This window comes from Triplophysa dalaica, chromosome 7 (genome assembly GCF_015846415.1).
Source record: "Triplophysa dalaica isolate WHDGS20190420 chromosome 7, ASM1584641v1, whole genome shotgun sequence".
In the NCBI taxonomy this organism is placed as follows: domain Eukaryota; kingdom Metazoa; phylum Chordata; class Actinopteri; order Cypriniformes; family Nemacheilidae; genus Triplophysa; species Triplophysa dalaica.
In genome coordinates, this window is record NC_079548.1 from 23126357 (window position 1) to 23154077 (window position 27721).

Consider the following 27721-nt stretch of genomic DNA (forward strand, 5'->3'; position numbering starts at 1 on the left):
CACTGTCTTATTCTGGAAAATCGGCGCAGTGGATTAGCCCACTTTTCCTGGTGGTGGAGAGAGACTCATGCTGAGTGTATCTGAAGAGAGAGACCAGTTCTGTCCGTCTATCTGTCTTTCCACTCTTTCTGCCGCTCTGCGGTTTTGCTTGCATAATAGATGAAGTGATACACAATCTGCTCTGCCTCCTCTATCATTTACAGCACATGAATAATGGACACCAGCCCACCTGCCTGTTTATAATGGAAATGCACAAGCCTATGTGAGAGATAGTGATCGGAAAGGAGAAGTGGTTCTTCTGAGGAGCCAATATAACGTTATTTCCCTGTCTCTGTTTGCAAATCATGCCGAGTATATTTACCTTCTTATACTGACTTATGGGGTGTTAATCAGTGGGTGTGTGTATGTGTCCAGCTCTGCTCAGTGGGTGTAAGCAGAGAAGTGTGCATACATGCATGGTACAGGGCGACTCGCATTTGGCATCTTTAGCCGCACTGCTTTCTCATGCGGTGCGCGTGCAGCATTCTGAAAAGTTTAAGTAATATCATATCGATGCCTGGAAAAACAAGAGCATCGCATATCATGCGCATTGCAACCGCTTCGTATTTGAGCAACAATTAATATAACGAATTTGCACGCGCAAAAAAATGCGGTATGTGAATGGCCTTAAGGGTGCACATCACTGTCAACGACCTGTTTTCAGTGTCTCTCGGCTCTGGTGGCCTCCAGGCTTTGGCTTTGGTCGTACAGACACATGCGTCAACAGCTAGGCCTCACTGTCTTTGCAGACTGCCTTTCATATGCACGCTTGAAAGCTGCGGTTTACTCATCTCTTCTATAACTGTGTTTTTTAAAGCACAAACTTTCTGTCCCCTCGGGCTCTGAGCGTTGTGCATTAAGTGCATTGAGTGAAGCCTCACAGCTGACTGCACAGGCTTTGATCAGGACCAGATGATGAGCAGGAACTCCCGGCGAGTCGGGCGGATATGTAGCCAAAATAGGGTCATATACATGGCAACATATTTATATTTCGAGTATGTGTGGCCAAGGCGTCAGTTTGCAGAGCAGTTTACGCTGATGGGGTAACGTAAGGGGAGGCAGGTTCAGGTCGCTTGTACACGCCCCAATCTCTTGTCTCCTCCCCAGAGTCAAATCAGGGACACAAAAAAACAGAAAATACTATTTAAAGTAAAGCAACAGGAGAAATGTCACAGTTTATTATGCAGTACACATATACATTCCTGTATATGTTCCTGTGGCTGCCAAATGGGGCACTATAACAGGTGTTAGCATTTAGCACACATTGCTCAAATGTCAAGAATTTGGATTCTTTAAAGCTGAATGTGTCATGATAACAGGCCTGAGCCATTGGTTGCTTTGTGGGTCATACTTGGCTCTGCTTTTTAGCACATTTCAAGGGTGTGCTGCTCAGTTGCTAAGTCTCTGGCCCTAGTCAAAGGAGCATCTCATGCTTTTACACAACAACAATGTAATAAAAAACGGTGAATTTCTCCCTTGTGTTTTTGGTAAAAACGCTGTATTATGCATGTCTGGCCTGTAGCTGGCGATGCACTTGGTCCTTATTTCATTACATCATTTCTTGTATTCCCTGACTCTTTTCTTGTTTTTAGTCTTAAATACATACTTTGGATTATAATTACACTAAACTGGTCAAACGGTTTCGATCACTTACTGACTCACTTCCTATTTTATAAAAATAGTGATAGTAGACATCTTTTGCCTGAAATTTGGCAGTAATGTTCTCTTGGCATTTTTTTCAAGCAGCTTCTTGGGGGTCTCACCGTAAGATGTTTTTCTAACAATATTAAAGGAATTCCTATCTATTCTAGGGATGCAGCGATTACAGAATTAAACAATTAACCGCGTTTAAAAATGCCTTTGTTAAATAATCGTAGAGGCTCCGTAACACCGCGTGTATCTGTTATTTTATTATTATTTAAAGAATAGGCACTATATCACGTTGGTAAATCCATTATTGTCTGATGTGAACTAAAAGGTGAAGGGAAACAAAACTCACGTGGAAATTCCGCAAAAATGTCAACCTTACCACAAAAAATATGAACATTTGGTGGTTCAAATATTTCTCTTCAAATTTGTAAAGCATTTGTTTTATTTTCAGGTATGTGCCATTTTAAGGATTGTCACTCCATAACGCTACATATTCCTCACAAATGGACACATGAAAATCAATATAAAGTAACTCTTTGATGTTCTATATAGAGGCATCCCTTCTCCCTTCATTGGGTATTATTTTTTAAGGATTGTGCATTTTATTTGACAAGTTTATCGTCTCCCAAAAACTTTGGGAGTCTTTTTTTTTGCATGTTTATTTTCCTTTTTTAAAATATATATATACATATATTTTTTGTAGACAGACATTTTTTGATGTTTAGACTCTATCAACAAGGTTTCAGTAAAATATGAATAGATGGTTCAATATAATCGTAACAAATTTAATCTCTGAGCATTTTTATGTCACATCCATAACACTGGAATTGTGATCTGTGCTCGCTAGCACTTAAAGGGACAGAAGCATAATAAACATCTCTGTTTTTGTTGTTTGATAAGCATTAAAGCAAAGACAAAACACACTCACCGCATCTGAATGATCAACTTTAACATGGTTTGATCTATATTTCATTATACTCTGAAGCTTATGAAATGTAAATTTTACATTTGACTCCTTTAGTCAGTTTCCGCATCTGATAACCACATTGAGTCCAACCTGTAACAACCAAAAGCACTGTTCATTTCATTTGTGTGTTTGCATTATTATGTCTATTGGTCCTATTGCTCATAATGTGATAATTTCATATTGTTTTACTTACTGATTGACTATTAGAGTTAGGCTAATAGTTTTATGGTGTAACCTGAGATTACATTGGTAAAAAACTTATTAATAACTAGACATTATTATTTATTCCTTTTTTGGCAGGGCAAGTACATTTTTTGTCAGGGCCAGTAAAAATGTAGAAATGAATGAATGCATAATAATCGTCATAATCCCTAATCTATTCTGAGCTCTTACTGGCTGCTCTTTTGGCATTACTCGAAGTTTTCCATTTCAAAAACATTTTATTTAAAAAAAAGTGTATTATTTTATAATAGGACTGTCAAATGAATAATCACGATTAATCACATCCTGAATAAGTTTGTTTACATAATAGATGTGTGTGTACTGTGGATATGAATTAAGCATTTACAATCACATACACATGAATATACAAAAATTCTCTGAAATTTAAGCATACTCATTTAAATGAAAAAACATTTCATTTAAGTGTTGGAAAACTTTTGAGCGTTCTTGGATTTTTTTGTTTATTTTGTAATTTCACTACGAGTAGCATACTGTGTACATGGCAAACAAAAATGTTGAATCCATTTATTTATGGATTTATGAAACACCTCGTGTTTTGTTATTTAATTTTTTCTTTTATTACTTCCACGTTCTAAGAAAAGCTGACCAGACCTATATCTTGGAGCGTTTTGTATTGTGTGTGTAAAGTTGTGTATGTGACCAATAAACAAGTTGATTGAATTTTTGCTCTTCAGATGAAAGCCGTAATTCGGTAAACGCTTTGAAAAGTAATGGCACATGTCTCCTCAATACAACCATGTGATTTTCAGTATCCTTGTTCTCTGATGAAACAAATGGTATTTTATAAAATGAGTGATATCGTTTGATAAATAAACATAAGTAGGGCTGCAACTAACGATTATTTTAATAATCGATTAATCTGTAAATATTTTTTTCGATTAATCGATGAATCGGATAAAAACAAAAAACAAGAAAAGCATTCATTTCCAACCCTTTATTCAAAAACAGAACTAAAATCTTTAGAAAGTGCACAAGCATGTTGCTCCTTGAACATCCCTGAGCTGTTATAAAAATAATAAAATCAAATAAAAATGGACTAACACAAAAAACATACACATGTATGCTTTACATCTGCAAAATATATAGACTTTTTTTAAATAAAAGTGCCACCTGAGCTGCCAGAACAATAAATAATTTATAAAAACTAAAGAACAATACAAATCAGAAAACTTAACAGGATTTCTTTGAATGTAAGAACTTGTTCTCTACACTACACTGCAGACAGACACTCGCAGATGCACACACTCGCAGACGCACATACTTTTGCAGACGCACACACTGACAAACACTGACACACACACACACACTCTCTCTCAAATTCACTTGAAGCTTATTCATTCAATTACTACAATCATTGTAGTAAGTGCAAGTTTCATTTATACACCACATTTTAACAAAGCTTAAGACGACCAAGAGCTATAAAATAACTTTAAAATTATATTAAAAAGTACAACACACACAAATATATTTGTCAATAATAACCTATATGGGAGAAAGCACAGAATATACACTGCAAAAATTGCTTTTCTAACTTAGTTGTTTTGTCCTGTTGTCAGTCCAAATTTAAAAACAAATCTTATATAAAGAAACATGTACTAGACACATGAAAAAGCATAAGAAATTATGTCTTTTGTTTTCTGAAAAAAAAAACACCTCAAAATTAAGTGATTGTTTGCTTAAAGCAAGAAAAATTATCTGCCAATGGGGTACGAGAAAATAATCTTAATGAGATATATTTTCAAACAGAAGTTTTAAGCATCAATTAATTTTCTTGTCTAGTAATCTTGATTTAAGATTTTTTAGATATTTGGACTGGAAATTAGACAAAATTACTAAGGAAGTTTTGCAGTGTAGCTATACATGACAACAGATTGATAAATGAATGGTCCAAAAAAGGCGAGTGAATAAAAACGTGTCTTTAGTCTTACAATGCAAAGCGCAAAGTAACTACACCACCCCTGATTATACTGTTATTAACGAGCTAATGCTAACTTGTGATGCTTGTCAATCTGGATAACGAGTAAACACCAGCACCAGGGACACTACGTTCTTCACTTCGAAACGGAACAAAAGTAGGATTCTGTAGTGACTTAACCTGCTGTTGAACTCCTCATCACAGACTCAAACATGTTTGAGTTTCAGGTGCTGGATCATTGCCGCGTTGCTCCCGCCATGTCGCGTTTGCATGTTTTGTAGTTAACACAGTTTTTCTGTTTATTTAGTGTGAAATGCTCCCGCACCTATGATGACTTGGGTCGCGCTGATTTCTCTGCCTCCGTCATGTATCTTTCCTCCGCTCGTTTTTTAATTTTTGCTCCGCCCTGTATATGAGGCGCCGAACTCTGCTAGCATCAGTGCGCGAGAGAGACCGAGTGTGTTTACTTCGCTCCGCGCTCAAATAAAGTTTTTTTTTTTTGATAACCAAACGTCTCCGTGTCGCGCGACACAACGAATCGATAATGAAATTCGTTGACAACTTTTTTACTAATCGATTTTTATCGATTTTATCGATTCGTTGTTGCAGCCCTAAACATAAGTGATGTCTGCCTAGCTGCTGTTGTGTAATGTTGGTTTCAGTGGCGCTTATAAGACCTATCAATACGTAAATTCAAGCATAAATCTGAAATCATCCAGCTCTCTGGAGTCTGATTATTAAATACTTGCCAATTCGCCAGTGAGAGACCACAGCACCAACTCAATTGCAAAAGCATCTCGGGCTCCAGTGGGCTGTCAACGTGTTTTAAAATTCATTGGGCTCTGATGCGTCTTCATATGTGTGTCTTCTGATATGAATGCAAAGAAGTGGCTGTGAACACTCGCCCCCACACTTATGAATAATTTCAAAGTATCGCCACCTTTGAAAATTGAGCTTGATTGCTATGAATGACACGGGGGCATTGAGACCCCCTTGTGCTCACTTTCTCTCTCTTTTTCTTTTATCAGGGATTTCCTTCCCCGTGGCTCAGGCATCGTCACCCGCAGGCCTCTCATCCTGCAGCTAGTTAACAACAAAGCGGGTGAGTGTGTAGATCGCTCGAGTTTGGTTTATATGTGCCTGAAACAACATGCTTTCATGTGTGTCTACGTTGTCATGCTGGCTCCCTTTTGAAGCAGCTCATCAGTTTCAGAACAAGGTTATAGCGCGTGCTGTTAAGCTGTTTCCTCTAACGCTCATCTCTGTCTGCAGAATATGCCGAGTTCTTACACTGCAAAGGGAGGAAGTTTGTGGACTTCGATGAGGTCCGGCAGGAAATCGAAGCAGAGACGGACAGGATAACCGGGTCTAATAAGGGAATCTCTCCTGTTCCCATCAACCTGAGAGTTTACTCTCCACATGGTAACGTGGCCCTAAGCTTCCTCACACCACAGCGTTCCTCACTCCGTCATCACAGCAACAGGCGTTGTTTTAATATGTCACATCTCTCTCACTGTGTCACAGTATTGAATTTGACTCTCATCGATTTGCCCGGGATGACCAAGATCGCTGTAGGCGACCAGCCGGTAGACATCGAGCACCAGATTCGAGACATGATCATGCAGTTTATCACTAGAGATAGCTGTCTGATTCTAGCTGTCACGCCCGCCAACACCGACCTGGCCAACTCGGATGCCCTCAAGGTGGCTAAAGAGGTAGACCCTCAAGGTAAGGATTGAGCTCAGGGGATGCATATTTAGTTTTTCACCCCACGGAAGTAAATAATTATTATAAATAAGTAATAATAAACAATAGGATGTATCCTACAGCTCAAGCTATGTATTACATAGCCCCCAGTCGTGTGTTAACAGAAATAAACCCAACAGCAATGTGAAAGACTGAGCGAACGCAAAGACGCATAAAGGCTGTGATCAAACATCAGAGTTATTCCATCAAATATTTTAAACCATTCAAGTACATGTTTAAAATGAATATGAACTGCAAAACAAAATGTTTGGGTGAAATGTGTGTAGTTCACAGAATGAAACAGAAATCTAAATTATTTTTATCCAATAAAATAATTTATTGAATCTTTATGCTTATAATATTATATTAGTATATTATATTTACCTAGTATATGTAAAAAAAACAAATATAAATATCATGTATAAAAAAATATCGTTTTGCTGTGCTGTTAAATATTACAGTGTCATACTCCGATTATGCTTAATAAGGTGATATATGTAAGATCATGTAAACGCGTAAAACGGTTTTCTTTTATCGGGGAAAGCTCATAAAGGACTAGGGTTGGGTATTGAGAACTGGTTCCATTTTAGAACCAGTTCCAATTTTCAAAGAATCGGGTATACGATAGGATGCGCGCATTTCGGTTCAGTCTATCGATTCCTGACCTTTTCAATCACTCGTGAAAGGCAGTGAGCATTATACCGTTGTATCTGTCTGTCAGGACCTGCGACAGGGACTTTATCTCCGTACGCACACGTGCAGTTCATCACCATCGGGCATCGCCACTATGAATGCAAACGTTCAAAAGTTTTGTTAAACTTTGTGTTAAAAGATGACAGCTTTGCCACATGCAATACGTGTGGTAAAGATATTTTGTGAAAAGGAGGAAGTACCTCTTATATGATGAAACGTGTCTAAGTCTCTCAGCCTCGAGTCCTTCTGCTAACGCACCAGATAATTTACAGCTTTTAGCAGCATCTCACACTCGGGTGCAAAATACAGAAAGAGATGAAAAAATAATCAGTTCTATTTAAGTTACTTCATTCTTTTAAATAGTGATCACAATTAAATATATCTGGGAAGCTACAGGACAACATGCTCTAGTTTATTTTAAATTATATTAATTTGAATTATCAACTTAATCAATTTAAAAATGAATTAATTTAGTATTTATTATACAGAACTATTTTTTTTAGCTAAGGGATGATCTAGCAACTGCATGTTATATATTTGATGTTGTATTTTTGTGTTTTACTTAAATAGTTTGGGTTTGTAATTGCTTCTGATTATTCCTTAATGGAAGTGTTGTTTATTTTATTATTTGACGAATTGTCACAGTTAACAGTTACAGCCTTCTGGTTACAGCCTAAATGTGGCAAGAATAAAAAGGAAAAACTGTTTTCTTGAAATATTTGCTATATTTTTCTCTCCCCACAAAAATATTTGTATCGGAACAGAGAATCCATAAGAACCGGATTCGATAAGCAGAATCAGAACCGGAATCACTAAGTTTAAAACGATACCCAACCCTATAAACAGCGTAAGCAAAAACAGTTTTTTTTGCCCATTACTCTGATTTCACGCTGCATGTAAACGCCTTTACCAGTTTTCTCTCAGTTTTGTTTACGTGCGCATGTCTGAAAAGCGCAGTAGTAAAGGTCCCAAACGGAAGTAATAGTAAAATAACGTATAAAAGTCCGCTCTCGTATCATTCAGTTGATGTAGAAACGTCAAAATGAAGAACTATTGTTGCATATGCAGATACTGGGGACATGAGAAGAGATATAAATGTACAGCTTCTGACCGTTTTCCCGGGGCATTTTTCATTACTAAACAGACTATCGACGATGACGTCACTGTAAGCGAGACAACCGACAAGTCTCAAACTTCAGTGTAAACGGGGTTTTCTTCATAGCCGGTTTATTACTATGCATGTAAACATATTGTGGGGCAATCGTGGCCTAATGGTTAGAGAGTCGGACTCGTGACCAGAAGGTTGCCGGTTCGATCCTCAGGGCCGGCGGGTAATGATTGCGGTGCCCTTGAGCAAGGCACCTAACCCCTACATGCTCCCCGGGCGCTGCAGTGATAGCTGCCCACTGCTCCGGGTGTACGTGTGTTCACCACTTGCTGTGTGTGTGTTCACTACTCACTGGATGGGTTAAATGCAGAGGTCACATTTCGGGTATGGGTCACCATAACTGACAAATTGGTCACTTTCACTTTCATATGAAAACAGGTTTCCTTCAAAGCAGATTTTTGATAGATATCCGTTTATTCTGTGCATGTAAACGCACTCATTGTCTAGATACTGCCGTTGTATAGAGTAAAACTCGTTTTTAAAATAGTGATGTTTGTTTTGACATTTATTTTATTTTTATCACAAACATTGTGATAGGTAATAGAAATATTGTGGTTAGGACTATTTGGGAACCTTGCGGATAGGACACAAACTGCCTGTTTATATATCAACAGGGCTGCGTACCATTGGGGTGATCACTAAACTGGATCTTATGGATGAGGGCACGGACGCCCGGGAGATCCTGGAAAATAAACTCCTGCCGCTGCGCAGAGGTGAGCAGCTAGCGGCCGCACAGCTGTAAAACAAATATTGCATTGACTTTCTATAAAACCTTTGTTAAATAATTTACTCATCTACCGTAAAAATGCAATGCTTTTGAGTGATATTTATATTCACAGCTTTTCTTTGTGAATATAAATGTGATTCAATACATACATTCCATTTCCATTTCTAATCATGATTTTTGCTTGAAATATTTAATAGCTTATTTATATTTAATAGTCATTTTTAGACATCGTGGAGGAAAAGATTTCAAAACAGTAAACATTATAATATTACATAACAAACAGTTCAGGTTCTAAATTCTGATTGGATGAGCCAAATGCTATCATACTTCCCAGTCTGAGCGCATGGTGAAAGTAAAGAGGTTAAGTGAGTTTCTCTGCCTCAGGTTATATTGGCGTGGTGAACAGAAGTCAGAAGGATATAGATGGCAGGAAAGATATTCGGGCTGCGCTGGCAGCAGAGAGGAAGTTCTTCCTGTCCCATCCCAGTTATAGACACATGGCTGAGAAGATGGGAACAACACACCTGCAAAAGACCCTCAACCAGGTACGACTGGAAAAAATTACCATGTACAACAACTATAACAATAATCTATGTAGCAAAATTCCACAATGGGACAAGATTCAATATCCCTTTTTATTCTTTAGCAATTGACCAACCACATACGAGACACGTTGCCCGGCTTGCGCAGCAAACTCCAATCCCAACTCCTGTCTCTGGAGAAGGAGGTAGAAGAATATAAGAACTTCCGGCCGGACGACCCGACACGGAAGACCAAGGCTTTGCTGCAGTAAGTGTATTCCCGAAGCCCTGGTTGTGAACAGTCAGCCAGATGTGTGTTAACTTGAGTGCGTCTTGTGTTCAGGATGGTCCAACAATTTGGAGTAGACTTCGAAAAGCGCATCGAGGGTTCCGGAGACCAGGTTGACACGGCCGAACTGTCTGGAGGTGCCAGGATCAACCGAATTTTCCATGAACGCTTCCCGTTCGAGTTGGTCAAGGTAGATGTTTCTTTCTTGAATGGAAACCTCTGCTTGAAATGAAGCCGATCTAGGACTTTGATCTCAAGATAACAAGTTGCAACTAGTTCCCAGCCAACCCCACACCATTCCGCACAGTTGACTCGCTTTGACAGAGTCACTCTCTCTCTCTTTCAGATTGTGTTTGATGAGAAGGAGCTTCGACGAGAAATCAGTCACGCCATTAAAAACGTCCATGGTGTCAGGCAAGTGACATTCCACTTAGAGCAAGCGCTGGTTTAACCCTACGATGGCACTTCTTACTTATCCCTCACTCTCTCACTTCAGTCACATGCTGTCTCCCTCACTCTTTTTATGATGCGGCCGTGCTCTCACAACACGACCGTCAGACCACTGGAATTGCTTTACTGCTCACCTGACATGTTTCTTCTTGTCATCATAGCAGCCCGTATGAAGCACACAATAATGTAGTATCCTTGGCCAACCGTTTGAAAGGTTCTTGTAAATCCACAAGTTTTAGACAGTTATTCATGAAAGCAAGGCAGTCGGGCCTTGAAGTTACTGTCAGAAATGCACTTTTAGGGAAGAGGTTGCGGCGTTCCTTGGGAGAACAAATTTATTTTCGTGAGGTTAATTTAAAAAAAAAAGTTATACAAATATTGATTGATTTTTTTCGCAGCATCAATCACAGTACACCATTATGTGGCAGATATTAAAGGGATAGTTCACCCAAAAATTTCAATTCTGTTATGAATGACTCAACCTCAAGATCTTGGCGATATTTAGCAACTGAAATTTATTTTGTTGAACACAAAATTACATATTTTGAAGAATGTAGGAAAGTAAACCGTTCTGGGGCACCTTTGACTACCATTTAAATAGCTGGAATATAATTTTGATATACACGGTAATAATTCCTTGCGTAAGCAGACAAAACATAATAAATGCAGTGCTTTTTTGGATGCCTGCTGTTTGGTAAACGCAGTCGTGACATTTCTGGGAGGCAATTACAGAAATACTTTTAAGACTGTCCTCAGGCATTTAAAGGTGTCAGAAATGAAGACATAAATTTTAATCCGAGCTTTTGTTATAAAAGAGGGAATCGTATTCAAGCGAACATCCTGTAAGTGTCAGAACTAAAAACGCCCTTGTTACTGAAATGACAACTGTTATTGACACCAGGCAACTATGATGTCATTGATAGGGTGAACACCGCCTCCACAGAAGAATGTCAACGACTACTTCTCTGGCCCCGCCCACTGGATTGTGCATGGCGGATAGAGCGAGCAAGCAATAAAAATCCCGTTAAAGATCGCAAATACAGTGCCTGGTTGTGGAAGAATTCAGACGCTGCATAACCTTCCTTCACATTCTGGCATTAGTAATGCATGGTTGAAGTTTATTTTTAAAGACGTTCCAGCTCATGTGGGTAGCGTTTGTTCGCTTCATTTCACCGCAGATTCCTTTGTGAACAAGGGTCGAGGATTGATTTGTGAAAAGACTAAGATTAAAAAGCAGTGCCATTAATATTGGATCCGTTTGGAATGGCGCAGCAATTTTATGTGAGTAAAACATAATTGTCACTTTTGCTTTGTTAGAGATCGCTTGAAATGACCTAATGTGTAACCTAACGTGACGTGTCTAATAAATTCACAGAAGGCTCCAACTAAGTTTACTACGCAAACTGCCATACAATCAGCAGTGGGCGTTATCTTCCAAGTCTTCATTGTGGCACGCCCATTAAAACCGAGCCTTTGTCCAGTCGGCCTCAAAACCCGGGTAGAAAATAGCCTATATCTTATTGATTTTGATGTTTTTTAATGTAAAAACCACGCCAACATCATAAGTAGACCTCAGACAACAGTATAAAACAATAAAAAGTCAGTTCACGACACCCTAAGAATGACCATAACAACATTTCAGATGCTGTCTCTGGTTAGTCAGGTTACACCGTCTCATTGTGCAGACTGTGTGGAGGAATTTATTCGGCAAATGCGTTTTCATTTCCCATTATTCGCATCAACCCTTTTCGCAAAAAAGAAAAACCACCTCAAGCGAACATAAAAACTGTTCTTTTATTTCAGATTTGGTGTTTCCATCACTCGTTTCTGATGCGTAACTTCAAAATGCACTTAAAACCAGGGTGACGGAAACCCGGCTAATGTTGACTCAGAAATCTCAGTTGCTAGCATTTTTCACGATATTGTTCTTTGTATTCAACCGAACAAATATATGTATACCAGTTTGGAACAACTTGAGGTTGAGTAATTCATATCAGAATTTTCATTTTTGGGTGAACTATACCTTTAATGTGTTTATGATCTGGCTTTGGTCAGGGTTGTTTTTGTTGCCATAAAATGGTAAATATCGTGTAGTGAGGGCACGACCTTATGTGTATAGAAGACTGAGGTCTCTGAAATGTCTAACTGGCTTTCTTCCCCACAGAACAAGCCACACCCATCTTTGTTTTTCTCAATTCACTTATTGGTTCATTTCTCTAGTACGTGCAAACTAAACCTGTCTCTTTCTCCGCCTTTTTCTTTCGAATTCCCCACACCCTTCTTTTACTTTCATCTAATCTCTCCTCGCTTAGTTTCACTTGCAGTATTTTTCTAATGATGTCATTGTCTGAAATACCTGTCTTGAATTATTTTATGTCGTTTTATTCGTCTTGTTCTCCTCCTCTCTGTTTTTTTCTTCTGTCTGTCTCCGTCTTCTCACGTCTCGCTGTCTGTGTCCCTGTGCGTTCTCAGAACGGGCCTGTTCACCCCAGATCTGGCGTTTGAAGCCATCGTGAAAAAGCAGATCATTAAGCTGAAAGAGCCCTGTCTGAAATGTATCGATCTGGTCATTCAGGAGCTCATCAACACGGTCAGGCAGTGCACCAACAAGGTACTGCAGTACCCCAGCCTGGCCACAGGGGGGCTTCCTGCGAGGGGGTCACACGGCACCTGACACCAATAGACTATGCTTTTCATGAAAAGCACGGTGGGTAAGCCAGAGGCTGAACGGTAGACTGCGAGTTGGTCGGCGTGTGACCCCCTCAGCCCTCCGGCTGCCTCGTGCGCAGGCTCTGCTATCGTGTGTTGGGGTGTTGTGACGGTCTTGTGAAGTGGAGATGAGCGGAGAGCGACTCTCTCTCTGGTCATCTGTGGTCTGAAAGGGACGAGCCGCGGGTCCTGGAGGGACCTAAGTGTGGGTTTTTTTTCAGCCTGTTTACACCAAGTCTTAAGTTTCTGTGGAGATTCTTCTTCCTGAACAATTTCAACAATAAAAAAACTGTTTTTTGTTCTTAAATACCAGCACAAGAAACACTTGAGAGTATTTGAACACTTTGTGTCTGCATCAATTGAAAATGTAAATGTTCTAGAAACATAAACTAAACCTAAACTTACAATCAAACATATGACTCATGTATTGTAAACAAAACGAGTCATTGAACATTTATTTATAAAGGCTCTCTTCTGTTTAATGGACTCGGGGTTAAAAGCATGTAGAAATACGTTCCTCCTCTTTGTTTTGGACTCTGTGTAAACAGGCTTTTAGGCTATGTTTATCATTGTGCCATGAGACATCATTCAATAGCTTGTTTTAAAACTCGCGGCTGCCCCTTTCGGACTCATTTTGTATCTGTTCATAAATAAGCAATGATTAATCAACTAAAACGGTTGTCTCTTTTTATCCTTCCACCTTTTCCTTTCTCTTTTCTGTCCTCTTTTAACACACTCGAACTCCCGCAAATCTGCCGCCCCTCAGAACGGGGTTGTTCACCCCTGACCTTGCTTTTGAGACTATAGTGAAAAAGCAGATCCGCAAACTGAAAGAGCCCAGCCTGAAATGTGTGGACCTGGTGGTGTCCGAACTCACCACCCTCGTCAGGAAGTGTTCCAACAAGGTAACCGGGAGTTGCGAGGAGGCGGAGCGTATATCTTAACGCCTTCCTCTTTTCCACACGCTGCAGCCCACTCGGCTTCATCTGTACGAAATCAGCCCCGCCTCCTTCTCTGGCACACCCATCGTGTATTTGGAATGTGTTCGTGTCACACTCATTCGTACTGCCCTACAATAAACCAATTTCATATCCCCTGTGAATCCCACGGGCTACTTGAAAAAAATCTTTTTTCAAGTTAAAGCCGTTTCCAGCTCGCCCTCTCAGGCTCTTTGTTGCTTTAGTAGAGCATCAGTTAGCCAACCTTTCAGCCCGAGCTTGGCCTGACAAATGAAGGGCTGCTGCTGTTGTCATAGCAACAAAGATTTGTTCATCTGCCCTCTTGTGGTTATAGAACGAACTGCCTTCACAAATTCCCAGGCTTCCATTTTCTCATTCTTTGCATTGCTTTAATGGTTTCACTTTCAGCTATAGAATACCCGTGTTGTGACTTCGTCCTCATGTTTGGAGGTTATCTGCACAGAACACAACATATTTGACTTTTGTTTAGCACCCTATCTCTATTTATTCCTGGCTGAAAGTGATTTTTTGCTTCCTGCACAACTCTCTTTAAATTGCTGTTTCTCTGTGTGTGTGCATGCTCCCATTTCTTGTGCATGGTAGCTTAGCTAAAACCTCGTCCTCACCCATGTCTGCATGTGAAAAATGTTGATTGCGGTTAGCTCTGTGCTCTCGTCTCGAATGTTTGCGACACATATGTGACTGTGGTCGCTTGTACATGTCGTTGCTGCATCTCTGTGGTGTTTTTCCCCACAGCTTGGCTCTTTCCCCAGACTGCGAGAAGAGACCGAGAGGATCGTCACTTCTTACGTCAGAGAGAGAGAAGGCAAGACCAAGGACCAGGTGCGAGACCAACTTGTTGAACTTTGGGTATTTTAGGGGGGAATTTGCTCATTTAGTAACATAACTTCATTCTCCAGGTTCTTCTGCTGATCGACGTCGAGCTGTCTTACATCAACACCAACCATGAGGACTTCATTGGATTCGCAAAGTATGTGTAACACGCAGTGCATCAACTTTTCTTCAAAAGCATGACCTCCCCTCCAAACCGTAACCAGCTTACAGTGTTGAAAGGGAGTATTTGGGTGATGTGTCTTGCGCATCCATGTTTTCAACTGTGGGCATTACTTCTGTTTTACTCAAAGTCTGACCAACATGTTAAGCAAAAACATTGACATAAATAAACCGAGATGATATATACTGGTGTAACTATCTAACACGGCCTACATGGTGCCAGAAAGTGAGAGATATTTACAACATGCATCATCCAGATGTCTTCTCCTTTTATTTTAAGGGTTGTCCTGCAGAAGACATTTAATCTTGCTCTTTTTAATTCAATTTTATTTATATAATGCTTTTCACAATTTTGCATTGTTGCAAAGCAGGTTTACATAATTAACCAGTAGATAAAGAGTAATAAAGTAGTGTAATAAAGAGATGTAATTATGAAAAAGATAACACCAAAAACACGGTATTATGATACACAGTACTATTGCAGTTTTTCTCAATACGAAACTTAACCGAAGTTTCACACGTTTCTAATTAGACATTTACATTTAAAGTACTAGTAATAGTACACTAATAATCATACACTTAACAGAAGGGCTGGACAAAAATAACCTATTAATCGTTTTTTAAAATGCGGTCGATTCAATATCGTTTCTCCAAAGCTTTGAATCAAAAAAACTTTCATATTTCCGCAAGCACTGAACATTCACTAACTTGAATGTAATTGCTCCTACTATCCACTAGATGTCACTTTACATTTTACAACGTTTGGATTTTACAACAGGGAACGTATCTATCTTCCTTCATTGCTTAATAAACATGGCGGATGCGGGTGTGTTGTCGAATTTAACATCACCTTTACATAAAAGGCAGCGGTTCACATGATTACATTCTCTATTTACAGCTAATTTTGTGAAATTTTGTTTGTTATACTTTTTCTTATATGTAAAAAATATTTTCTGTTTCAATATACCCAAGTGTGTTTAAAGTTTAATATACAGGTTTGTGGCTCTTCATGAATTTTTTTTTATTAAATCTATAATCGTTGACTCAAATCGAGAATCGAATCGAGAGCTTGTGAATCGGAATCGAATCGGAACATCAGTTTTGATACCCAGCCCTACCTAACAGCAGGGCGAAGTTTACTGACCAGTGCCACCCAGGGCTTACAAACGAAAAAAATATAAATATATTCGTTCCACTTTGAGCAGAATCAGTATTTGCACGTGTTTATGTGTTTCTTCTGAAATATTTAGTAACTGTAAGTCACATAATTGTGTACCCTACATAAACAAAGGACATAGGGCCTTTTTACACCTGGTCACTTCATGCGGTCTCTGATCGGATAGCTTGAAGTCTTGAGTACATAACTAGGGATTTTTAAGATCCTACTTTGGTTTATGGAGTGTCCAACAACAAGTTTATGTACATAAAAGATGTAAAAACACTATTATTTTGTAATAATACGGAGTTATTCTAACTTTACTTCTTGACTGATTCTTAAATGATTCGTTCCGCGATTCATCTGTCTAATCCCCTCCTTTCCTCTAGCCTAGTCTGATGTGATTGGTCGGATGGTCTAGTCTATGGTCTAGGCTCACGAGCTACAGTGTTTAGGGGAAAGGAATGATGGGATTTGAATGGGTCCTGAAAGTGTTTCGCAAGGCATTTATAACTATATTTAGTTGGTTGATATTAGACAGAAGAATAAAATAACGTTATTATCCGGTTGAATGCATTTACAAATAAGCGGTTCAGAATGATTAAACGTGATTTTGTCTATGTTCCGGCTATAATGTTGTTCATTTTACGTTTTTTGTTCCTTGAACCGGTTCTATGTGGTCTATGTGAAAAGAATCCAACTAAATGACTTAAAGGGAAAAATCTAACTTTTGTCATTAGTTACTTACCCACATGAAGCTCAAAAAGACCTCCCAATGCATTCGGAGCAGAAATATTTATTAGTAGAAATACAATAGAACCAGTATGATCAGATGGATTATTTTAGCGATGTCTTTAGTACTTTTCTGGACCTTTACAGAAATGATTAACATTATGTCTATGAGGAGCCCTGGAAACCTCGATGTAATCAAAAATATCTTGATTTGTGTTTTGAATACACTATGAGGTCTTATAACATGTAGAATGTAAAAAATGACAACCTTTTATTATTTTTGGGTGAACTATTCCTCCTTCATATATTTTATTCTAGTAATCTACTAGAAAAGCTAACAAATTTCTTGACACCCATAATTTTCTACTTTGCGGTCATGCTAAGGGCATTAAAAACTGATTTTTGGCAGTTTCCGTGATTTATTGCTACTTTGGGTATAACCACTTTGAAGTTCAAACATTGCATTTAAGTCATGCATATAAGAATCCATAATTCATATTCTTGCTATCCGTGCGCTAAACTGAGTTCTACCTAAAACTTAAATAATATTTTAAGTGTACATTTTTTAATTATTGACATTTTCGACAAGTTATAGATAATTACGACAAATCTATATATCTATCTCATAAATGAACTACATACAAAGAAATGTAGCATGTTAAAAGATCTGTGAGTCACACTTGGAGAACTGTGTCTCCTGTGTATTGTAATGCATTGTGTTTCGGTGAAACAGACCGCATTGTTCAGTTTTTCAGCCAGTGCATTATGTGTAGAGCATTAGACAACAAGTGCACTAGTGCATGTCTTTGTCTTCTCAGACGGCTAGTGTACGACCGAGGATTGATGGCATGTGCGTTGTTTGCATGCTCAGTTCTTAAAGTTAGAACTGCCTGTAGTACATAGAGCATCAGACCTGTGTTCACCCCGCTCGATCTGCGTGTGACCTCATGCGCATGCTGTGCGTGATTATACCGGTTGATAGGAATCCTCTGTTAACCGATCTCGTCCCGTCACTTTCAGTCTTGACCTCAAATGGATGGATGATGGTAACCCACCGGGGTACGGCAACAACAGGTGCGCTAGCGCCCACCCACCCATGTTAATCAGACCTCCTTTTCTTTCTCTCACCCCTCCTCATGTCTCAAAGACATGATTGCTCCCATCCAGAGAGCAATCCAGAGGAGGTTTACACAGCCAGCTTTACTTTTGTTCTATTCTGACAATACAAAACGCATTGTTCAATCATTGCCTGATCGATGCTTGTCTGTGTTTGTCCCCACCTGCAGTGCCCAGCAGAGGAACACTGTCAGCAAGAAGAGGGCCATTCCCAACCAGGTACTAAATTCTTTGCTTTCTCCCACTTTTGAATCCTCACTGATGTCTTTCTTTTTGTCCCCACATCACCCCCTTATCACTGTTCACTCCACTCCCTGTGATTGAAAACTAATCTGTATATTTTCCCCAATGTCTTTGTTACTTGTTCACATGGAAAAGTGCATCCTTTACTCTGTGTCCTAACCAGGATAGACTCCATAAAGTGGCAGTTGATTCTTATTTGTAACGGGCATTGGGTCATCCAACCTGATCTGATAGCGAATTCATAACTATTTTACAAGGTGGCTATTTCGTTTTGATTTGTTACTATGTGAATGTAAGATTTTTAGAAAAAGCAACTGAAGCCCCTCCCCTAGCCCCACCCCTAAACTCAACTTGAAAATATATGATTATTAGAAAAAAGCCATTAGCCATCTCGTGAAATATTTACGAATTCTTGTGAGATCTTGTTGGGTCATCATGTTTTTCAAAGCGATGTATTAGGCAGTCCCGCCCACCTTGAAATCTCATTGGTCCAAAATCCTGGCCAACTTTATTATATTATCTATGTTGTACCAAAGGCCTGAAGAAGTACAATTTGCGATTCTAGCGTAAAACTTTTTAACTAGAGATGCAGCAATGTATCGGCCGATAATCGGTATTGGTGGATAAAAGCTATCTTTCAAGCTATCGGTCGATAGTTTAAAAACATGGTCGAGGATCAGGTTCGATCACAACAGTACAGGAAATTGCTATGAATTTATGCTCCGTTTATAGAAAATTTCAAGAAACATCACCAGTTTGATGGTCAATATTACTAGTCATTATATGAATTAATAACATTAGGTAAGTTAAAAAATATTAATTTAATCTTCAGAATCGGCATCTGCTTATATCACTTTAAGTAATCTGCTATTGGTATCGGTGGAGAAATGTAGTATCGGTGCATCTAACAATCACAATAAAGTTTGTGGGGCACTGTTAATGTTAAGACATTCGTATTTTCAAGTTTGCAGTATTTTAAATAAGTTTAGCAACACAAACATTTCAATTTTCTTCGTAATTAACTTTACAACATCAGATATGTTTCGCAGTTTTATATTTATGACAACTTTCTTATTGCAGAAATATTGTTTTCATGCCTGGTTAGGATGCAGTTGTATGGTTGTGTAACTTTTTTATTCAGTATAAATGAATGTTGCCCATCAGTGAGGAATAACAGTCAGACTGAAGTCCAAAAGATTTTCCATTTGCCAATGGGTAATTTGGAAGCATGCTGTAATATTAAAACGCAAAGTTTAGTCCGAGCTATTTCCTCCCCTGCCTTTGAGAAACTGCTTTCACGCATGATTCCTCAACAACAGAATGAAAAATCGATGCATTATTTTGTTTGTCTTGGCTTAATTTAACAAACTTTTTTTGAGTGTAATTCAGAATGTGCATGGATCCAACTGTGACAATGATGCAGCTTGATAGAAAAATCAGATTTGTGGTACAGTCTGAAAAGTCTAATCGCATGTAACTTTGTTGCTCTCTCCCTCTCTGTCTCTCTTTCTGTCTGTCATCCTCTCACACTCCGTTTTCATCCTTGTCTACACTTCAACTTTATCTCTCTCTGACTCTTTTCTGATGACTCGCTCATCACACCCCTGTCCCTTTAAATCTTCCCCTTTCTAATCCCTCCTTCTGGACTGTTCTTCTTTTCTTGCGTTGCTTGTCTCCTTTTATCCTTTTCTCAACCCCCTTATCACTGCAGGGTGAAATACTGGTAAGTACCCCAAACATCGCGCCACGCCCAGTTAGAGGTCACCAGCGCTCATCCAGTCAGGAGAACTGAGGCCAACAATCAGAACTCACGTTGAGCAGCGGGGGGCGGGACTGGGGCGGGGCTCTTTAAACTTCAGCAAGCGCTGTAAAGCTGATTATTTGTCTTTTGCTCTGCAGCTCTGTGGCCTGAGAGAAGGTGAAGCAGAGAAGGTATAGTCTGGAGGAAAACTAAAATGGTGGAACCTGGAACGAATAAACAATAACTTAGGGTTACAAGTAATCGGTAACCGCATTGGAATCCTCCGTCAAATGTCCACTGTAATTCGTGGCGTCACCTAACGTTCGGTAATTCTCGTAATTGAGAGAACCCTACTAACAATGTGTTTTGAGCAAATGTCACACTGCACCCTTTATATCGTAATTCGATGTATCGTGGTTTGCATGTAAGGTTTTGTTATGAGAAAAGTGTGTTTGTATGCGAGAGAAGAGAAGGCCTTGGTTGTCCTGCGTCTGGATGTGAGTTCTGGAGGCTCAGGCTGGGTGAGCAGAGTTTGCCTTGTGGAGAATCATCCTCTCTGTCATCAATGGGATGTGGGTGGGTGGGGTCATGAAAACATCCAATCAGACTGGGGAACCGAACTCTACCTCAACAGTTTTACATTTGGTTTGTGTTTGGTTTTTCTTGATGTGGTGTAAGATTTACCGTTTTTTTTTGTCTTTTTGAGATGGGGCTGGGCGGTATAAAACCAAAATAATTCATTTTAGCATTTTAACAATATTTTATACATCATAATACTGAACACTGCTGTTTTGAAGTTAAGGGTCACTTAAATGCTTTCTCTTTCTCCAGTCGCTTGGGATAAAAGCATCTCCTAAATATATACATGTAAATGTCGTCGTTCACTATTCAAATCCGTCCTCAAATTTGAGAATAATTGTGAAGTCGTTAAACTTTGTGTTGAGTTATGTTGTTACTAAAAACAGTTCAAAATGAATCAAAAATACTTTTAAACTGTAGAGTTCATCTTTACTGGGCTTTAATTTGATGCTTTTTTTTCTTTATTTGGTCTAAGTCATCCATATACAAAAAACATTTTTTTCATTAAAAAAATGAAGAGACCATTTCACAGTTATTTTCAGTTATTCTAAATTCACTATCTATAGGTGTGTGTTTAGGTATTGATCACTTTTGTTTCATTCTGTGAACAACTAATAATATTTATATATAAGAATAATAATATAAAAAATAAATCTTGTTGTTAAACTTTGATTTTATCTCAGTTTTCGTGTTTCTTGTCATCAGTCTTTCACATTGCTGTTGGAGGACTTTGTCACTCCTGAGGTTTGATTTCATTGAAATTCAACAGACACTCGACTTCAATTACCACAATACATCCAGAAATTCTGATTTAAAAAAACATTTGGAATGGTCTCTTCATTTTTTTGCATACAATAAATGTAAGCATGAGTCTTTTGATCAAAAGGTCTTTATTAAAGTGACCCTAAAATTTGTAAAGTGACTCTAACTGTTGAACAGTTTGTGTAATAAAAGTATTAAAGGAGTAGTTCACTTTCAAAATAAATTTTCATGATCATTTACTCACCCTCATGTCATCCAAGATGTTTATGTATTTTCCTTCTTTAGTCGAAAAGAAATGAAGGTTTTTGATAAGAACGTTCCTGGATTTTTTTCCATATAGTGTACTTCAATGGACTCCAAACGCTTGAATGTCAAAATGACAGTTTCAGTGCAGCTTCAAAGGGCTTTAAACCATACCAGATGATGAATAAAGTTCTTATCCAGCGAAACGATCTTTCATTTAAAAATTAAAACATAAGCATATGCTTTGTAAACACAAATGCTCGCCTTGACAAAGGCGGAAGTACCGAGTCATTGTCCAAAGTTGAACGTGCTAGTTTTCAATGTAACTATAAATTTGTGAAGTCATGAAGGCGCATCGCAGAACAAACCAAGGCGAGCATTTGTGTTTAAAAAGCATATACATTTTTTTGATGACAGGTTCAGTAGATTAGACCTTTATTCATTGTCTGGTATCATTAAAAGTTCTTTGAAGCTGCACTGAAACTCTAATGTTGACCTTCAACTGTTTGGAGTCCATTAAAGTCCCGTGTATGGAGAAAAGTCCTGAAATGTTTTCATCAAAAACCTTCATTTCTTTTTGACTAAATAAACAAACACATAAACATCTTGAATGACATGAGGGTGAGTAAATGATCATGAACATTCATATTGAAAGTGAACTACTCCTTTAAGCTTCACACAAATGTAAATGATTAAACTACAATGTAAACAATTCATAAAATTATAATGTAAAAAATAATAATTACAATATATATTCACAGAGAGGAGTTTTTGTTGCTACCAAGTTTAAATCAGTGGTGCTTAATATTAGTCTTAACTCCCTCATACTCAAATCATTACATTTGTTTAACCACACAAACAACCAAAAATAAACCCATTACAACAATATTCACAGTGTTGGTGTATATCGCCCAACCCTAGTCTATTTACCACTAGCCCTTATATATATATTTTTTCTTCTTGCTGTGTCAGTACTGGCCATACTGTGGCAGCATCAAGTCCCTTTTCCTAATCACTTAAATTCACAAAATGAGCCGTTCCTCATAGAAATCTCTTTATCGGGATTTCATAGATAGGGGAATTCCTTTTGGGCTACTCATGAATCGTCTCCGTAGGCATCCTCTAATCTTCTATCACCAAATTTCTCATAAATGCTCATAAAAGCTGATCATACTTTTCCAAACCTTTCATGTACATGTTAATAATGATGTTTTTGCATGGACGTTACATTAAGCCTGGTATAATTCAGAGAGAAAGCAGTTCAAGGAAAAACGAGAGCGAACAGAAAATAGGGTCAAGCTCTTGTTTCATTCAGCTGTGGGCGGCAAAGTGAAATCGGATCCGCGTTGGAGAATTCAGATCTCAAGCCAAACTCTGACCGCAGATATTTGCTGGGTTTTTGTCTAATGAAAACACGGAGTACTTTTCCCCTCTCTTAGTTGTGGTAACCGCAGCAGTCACCTCCTACTCGTCGAACTATCCTCATCTCATCCACCTTCTGTCTCTTTCCCCTCGCGTATACAGTTTGCCGCCTCTCAGAGACGCTTTTCAAGGCTTAAGAGAGTCGATGGCATTTCCCCATCAAGGCATAGTATATAGTCTGTCTGGCGCTGCTTTCTGCCTGTGTTGTTTCTCTTGGCCCTCTCACGCTAACTCTTCCCCCTCCTCTCGAAAGCTTCACGCCAGCTTTACGGAAACAAGGGAAATGGAGAAAGGGGACGGTATCGAAAAATGTTTGTGGTACAACATTTCCTTGGTTTATGCGATTGATGCCGTGTGGTAAAATGAAGTTATGAGGCGCCGTCAGGATGAAACTGGTTGCGAATGTAAAGCGTGTTTATTAAACTGCATTTGACTTTCATGATGTTACGACAAAACGATTCAGTACGAAAGAATGTGAGTGTTACTAACCTAAATGAGGCTGTGCGGTTGTAGTTGTACAGGGTCTCCGACCCTACATTTATTTAACGTTCTTAATTCATTTCTTAATTCAATCCTTCGTATTTCAGAGACCCTTTAACCCCCTAAACAACATTGCAATCCCATTAGAAGCGTCATCTCTACCTCCCCTCCCTATTTAAACTACTCACTTTTTACATCCCTAATGTCTGTACTTTCTTGTATCTTCATGATGCCCCCGTACCTGCTTCTCCTTTCACTGTCCAATATGTTTCTCGTCCTTAGTAATTCCCGAGCGTCTTTTCTCAGTTTAACATCACTAACGCCACTCTGTTTTGTTAAGCAGCACGCAGTCTAGCTTTTACTCACCAAATCGACCCTAACATACACGCCGACCCCTGTTCCTCAAGCAGGCCAGTCATTCTGGATGGCGTCTGCTGACTGATAACCCTGTCATTAAGAAAGAACTTGTGTAGAGGAAAAAAGACAAGCACAAACTATTTTTTCCTTTTTATTGTCTTTTATTGTCACTGTATTTCAAGACACTCCCCAGTGCAAGTTAACTTGCATCTCTTAAATGTAAGCATTAGCAAAATATCAAAAGATACCACAAAATATTTCGGCAGCAGGTAAGTCGTAGGGCTTTTGATTTCATGGGTTGAAGACACAAGACTGTTGAATATATGAACGTGGCTCTCATAAATGTTTCCCCACCCCTGTGGCATGCCCTCCTCCCCACCTCTACCCTCCCACAGGTGATCCGTAAAGGTTGGCTAACCCTAAACATCAGCATCATGAAGGGCGGCTCCAAGGACTATTGGTTCGTCCTTACGGCTGAATCTCTGTCCTGGTACAAGGATGAAGAGGTAAGATACATCTGTTCTTCATTTCCGTTTCTCATCCCCCACCCTCAAAGCTGACGCCACTGAAGTCGGGCTTGAACCCATGTATGCGTTGGACTCTGCTCTGTTGAGTTCTTTTAGCTGAGACTTGAGTTTGTATTATTTAGAAATGGAGATTTCGGGCACCGTCTTTCTTGATCCGTCTGTTCATACGTGCTGTCCGGTTTGCTCAAAGCGCAGGTGTGTGTGTCCCAGCCCAGCCTAACCAATGTGCGGACTACTGTTCAGCTGCAGCATGATGAACAGGTAGTCTGAACACTGGGCAGGCGGGGGGGAGGCAAGAGGCCGGCGGGACCGCGGGTCACTGCCCTGGAGACCGCACACGACTGTAGAGGATAGCAAACAGTTCAGACGGGTACATAGATAAAGGGTGAATCGCACCGAACCTGTCCACGTCAGATTTCAACGATCGAAAGAAATCAATCAAAATATATTTGTTTCGTCGTTACTATTAATGAGAATTTAGCAAAATCCCCCAGTTACTATAATAGAAATGCGTATTCAATTTTAACTATGTAATGCAGAAAAAAATAGACGTTAAATTATTTACTTTTTATTTCATTGTTGGCTACATTTATTATAAACTGCTTCCTGGAGATTAACGAAGAAGGTTGTATACATTACACCGTATGAAATATGACCTGGACATGTGTTTCACTTTAATGGACAATTCGACGTAATTGAAATCGTACGTTTTTACGTTGAACTGTCTACGCATTTACATGCATACAAACGTTGAAGCAAGAATTCGAACAAAGAAGAGCATTTCTGTAGCGACCCACATATTCAACTTCAGATGAGTTTGAGATTATGATACATATATTAAAGCTAATACAAGAAACTATACATTAACGTTTCGTATCGTAATGTTCCGATTAAAAAGTTGATCAAACATTCAGTATACTCACATGCTCACTGATGCAGGCTGACGGAATACATATTCCAGGCCTCTTCAAGAAAAATACTGGCCATCAAATCTCTTCTTACCAACTTTACGTCACACGCTAGCAGTTTTCAAACTTTATCGCCGTTTTACAAAAAACGCTTCTTCGTCTATGGTTTCCGAAGAACAGAAGTACAAAGATCGAGCAAGCGAGATGCAAGTAAGAAAGGACGAGAGGAGAGAGTCGATGTGACGTGGCAAGCCGACTGAAATGTTCCAGCCGGGATCTGACTTTGGAATTTGCAGGAAATCGTACTGGGTTACTAGGGGGTTGTTGTGTGTGTGTGTGTGTGTGTGTTTGTGTGTTGGGGGCAGGGAAGAGTGATGTAACTGTTGGGACCGTAGCAGCGCAGACATAAACGATTCCAGATGTTTCTTCTCAACTCAACAGAACCAGTTGGCAGCTCATCAGACTCCTCCTCTCCTCTTTCTTCTTATGGGTTCACATCCCCCTCTCTGACTTGGCAACCTGGTGGTCCTTCTTAAATAAAGGCCTGAAATTGGAAAAAAATACATTTCTTTCCCTAATTTAAGTAACTCCCTCCTCCCCCGGATGGTCCGCCATATTTTTTTTGCACTGGTTATATTTCAGTCTGCAAGTTTGAAACTGGTTTTGATGAAGATTATGTGCAACTGTGGCCATTTTGTAACTCCTGTCTTACCCCCGTCTCGCCAACAGGAAAAAGAGAAGAAATACATGCTTCCTCTGGATAACCTGAAGCTCCGAGATGTGGAGAAAGGCTTTATGTCCACTAAGCACATTTTTGCTATCTTCAACACCGAGCAAAGGTCAGGGCTGTGTGCGGCTCTAAATGTTTGCGTGTTTGTGTAATTGTGCGGTCGATTCATGTATGTGTTTGGTGGCCTCTGCAGGAACGTGTATAAGGACTTGCGTCAGATCGACCTGGCCTGTGACGCGCAGGAGGACATGGATAGCTGGAAAGCCTCTTTTCTCAGAGCAGGCGTTTATCCTGAGAAAGATCAGGTACAAATGTTGTGTGCACACGTTTTTTTCAACCTCAAACAGCAATCTAGGTAAAGCGGAATAGATGTGATGTCATGTCTGTCATGTCTTTTTTCAGCTGTGATGTTTTGAAGGCAATTGCTACTAAAGTGATATTTCACCAAATGAAAATTCAGTCATCATTTACTCATCCTCTTGTCGTGTCAAACCTGTATGAGTCCGCGTAACACAAAAGAAGATATTTAGAAAAATGTTGTTGACCGGACAGCAATGGGAGCAATTCACTTGCATTGGTTTTGTGTTCATACAATAGAATTCAACTGCTCCCACCGCTGATCGGTTATAAACATTCTTCTAAATCTTTTTTTGTTTTCATGGGAAGAAAGAAAGTCATACAGGTTTGAAACGACAAGAGGATGAGTAAATGATGGCAGAATTTTAATTTTTGGGTGTACTGTCCCTTTAAGGCCCACATAAAGAACATAACTATATTATATATATATATAAAATCTTTCTAAATTTAAAAACAGTGGAGTTCAAGCCACAACTATACGAATAACAGTAAAGAGCAATAACATTTCTGGAATCATTTTAAGAGACGTTTCTTGACATTTCTTGTGAAGTTGTGATCTCTTCAGAAAGTGATTGTAATCGTACAATTATTTTTACAGTTAGTATCGGTCACATACATCAAAATTTTTATACGAGGAAAAAAATAATGTTAGTATCATCAGTGTTCAACCTTCAACGTTATTGCAAATATTTGCAATATCATGTATTCTATATATTACGTCACTTATTTAATGTGAATCTGCTTTGCAACAACGCAAAATTGTGAAATTCCTATAGAAATCAGTTTAATTTAATATACAACGTAAAGTAATAATACAATGAAATATTACGCTATTTATATATGTTAAATATCATGTGATCCATGTAGTCTTTTGGTGTTGACGCTAATATATTAATATATCTATATCTTTCTGGTTGTTAATAGGACTTTAGTATTGCTCAATTGGGTTAGTGAGTATTACAAACCGCTACATCTAAATATTAAACATGCGTGCAGTTTGGCATTTAGAAAAGTTACAATATGTGGTTCTCATGATGGCTCAATACTTTTTACATCCATTAGAAGGCCCACAAGCCAGACGGAAGTGCATTTTTAGAATGTCTGCATTTTTATTGCCTTTGTTTTGCATCAGTATTCAATCAACTATCATGACATTATCATGAAAATTTATTTTGAAAGTGAACCACTCCTTTAAGTTTGATGTTATGAACTTGTAAATTGCAATCAATACAATGTTCAAAAATAGAATGCTTGTAACTGATCACAATACCTCTAATC

The 27721-nt window shown here is 38.9% G+C and overlaps 1 protein-coding gene across 6 annotated transcripts in view; it reads left to right on the forward strand.

The window, feature by feature from the left end:
• dnm2a (dynamin 2a) overlaps nt 1–27721 on the forward strand; it is a 38230-nt gene that overhangs the window by 6701 nt on the left and 3808 nt on the right. For 2 of the 6 annotated variants that reach the window (XM_056753475.1, XM_056753477.1), the window contains exons 2-16: nt 5843–5916; nt 6087–6236; nt 6339–6542; nt 9036–9134; nt 9533–9693; nt 9795–9937; nt 10013–10148; nt 10305–10372; nt 12881–13019; nt 14833–14919; nt 14997–15067; nt 18265–18313; nt 24317–24427; nt 26086–26195; nt 26280–26391. In XM_056753475.1, the coding sequence (XP_056609453.1) occupies nt 5843–5916; nt 6087–6236; nt 6339–6542; nt 9036–9134; nt 9533–9693; nt 9795–9937; nt 10013–10148; nt 10305–10372; nt 12881–13019; nt 14833–14919; nt 14997–15067; nt 18265–18313; nt 24317–24427; nt 26086–26195; nt 26280–26391 (1714 nt within the window). Of the gene's footprint in view, nt 1–5842; nt 5917–6086; nt 6237–6338; nt 6543–9035; nt 9135–9532; nt 9694–9794; nt 9938–10012; nt 10149–10304; nt 10373–12880; nt 13020–13883; nt 14023–14832; nt 14920–14996; nt 15068–18264; nt 18314–20048; nt 20061–20236; nt 20270–24316; nt 24428–26085; nt 26196–26279; nt 26392–27721 lie in introns of all 6 variants that reach the window. The other 4 variants (XM_056753473.1, XM_056753472.1, XM_056753474.1 and 1 more) reach the window with 4 other exon arrangements.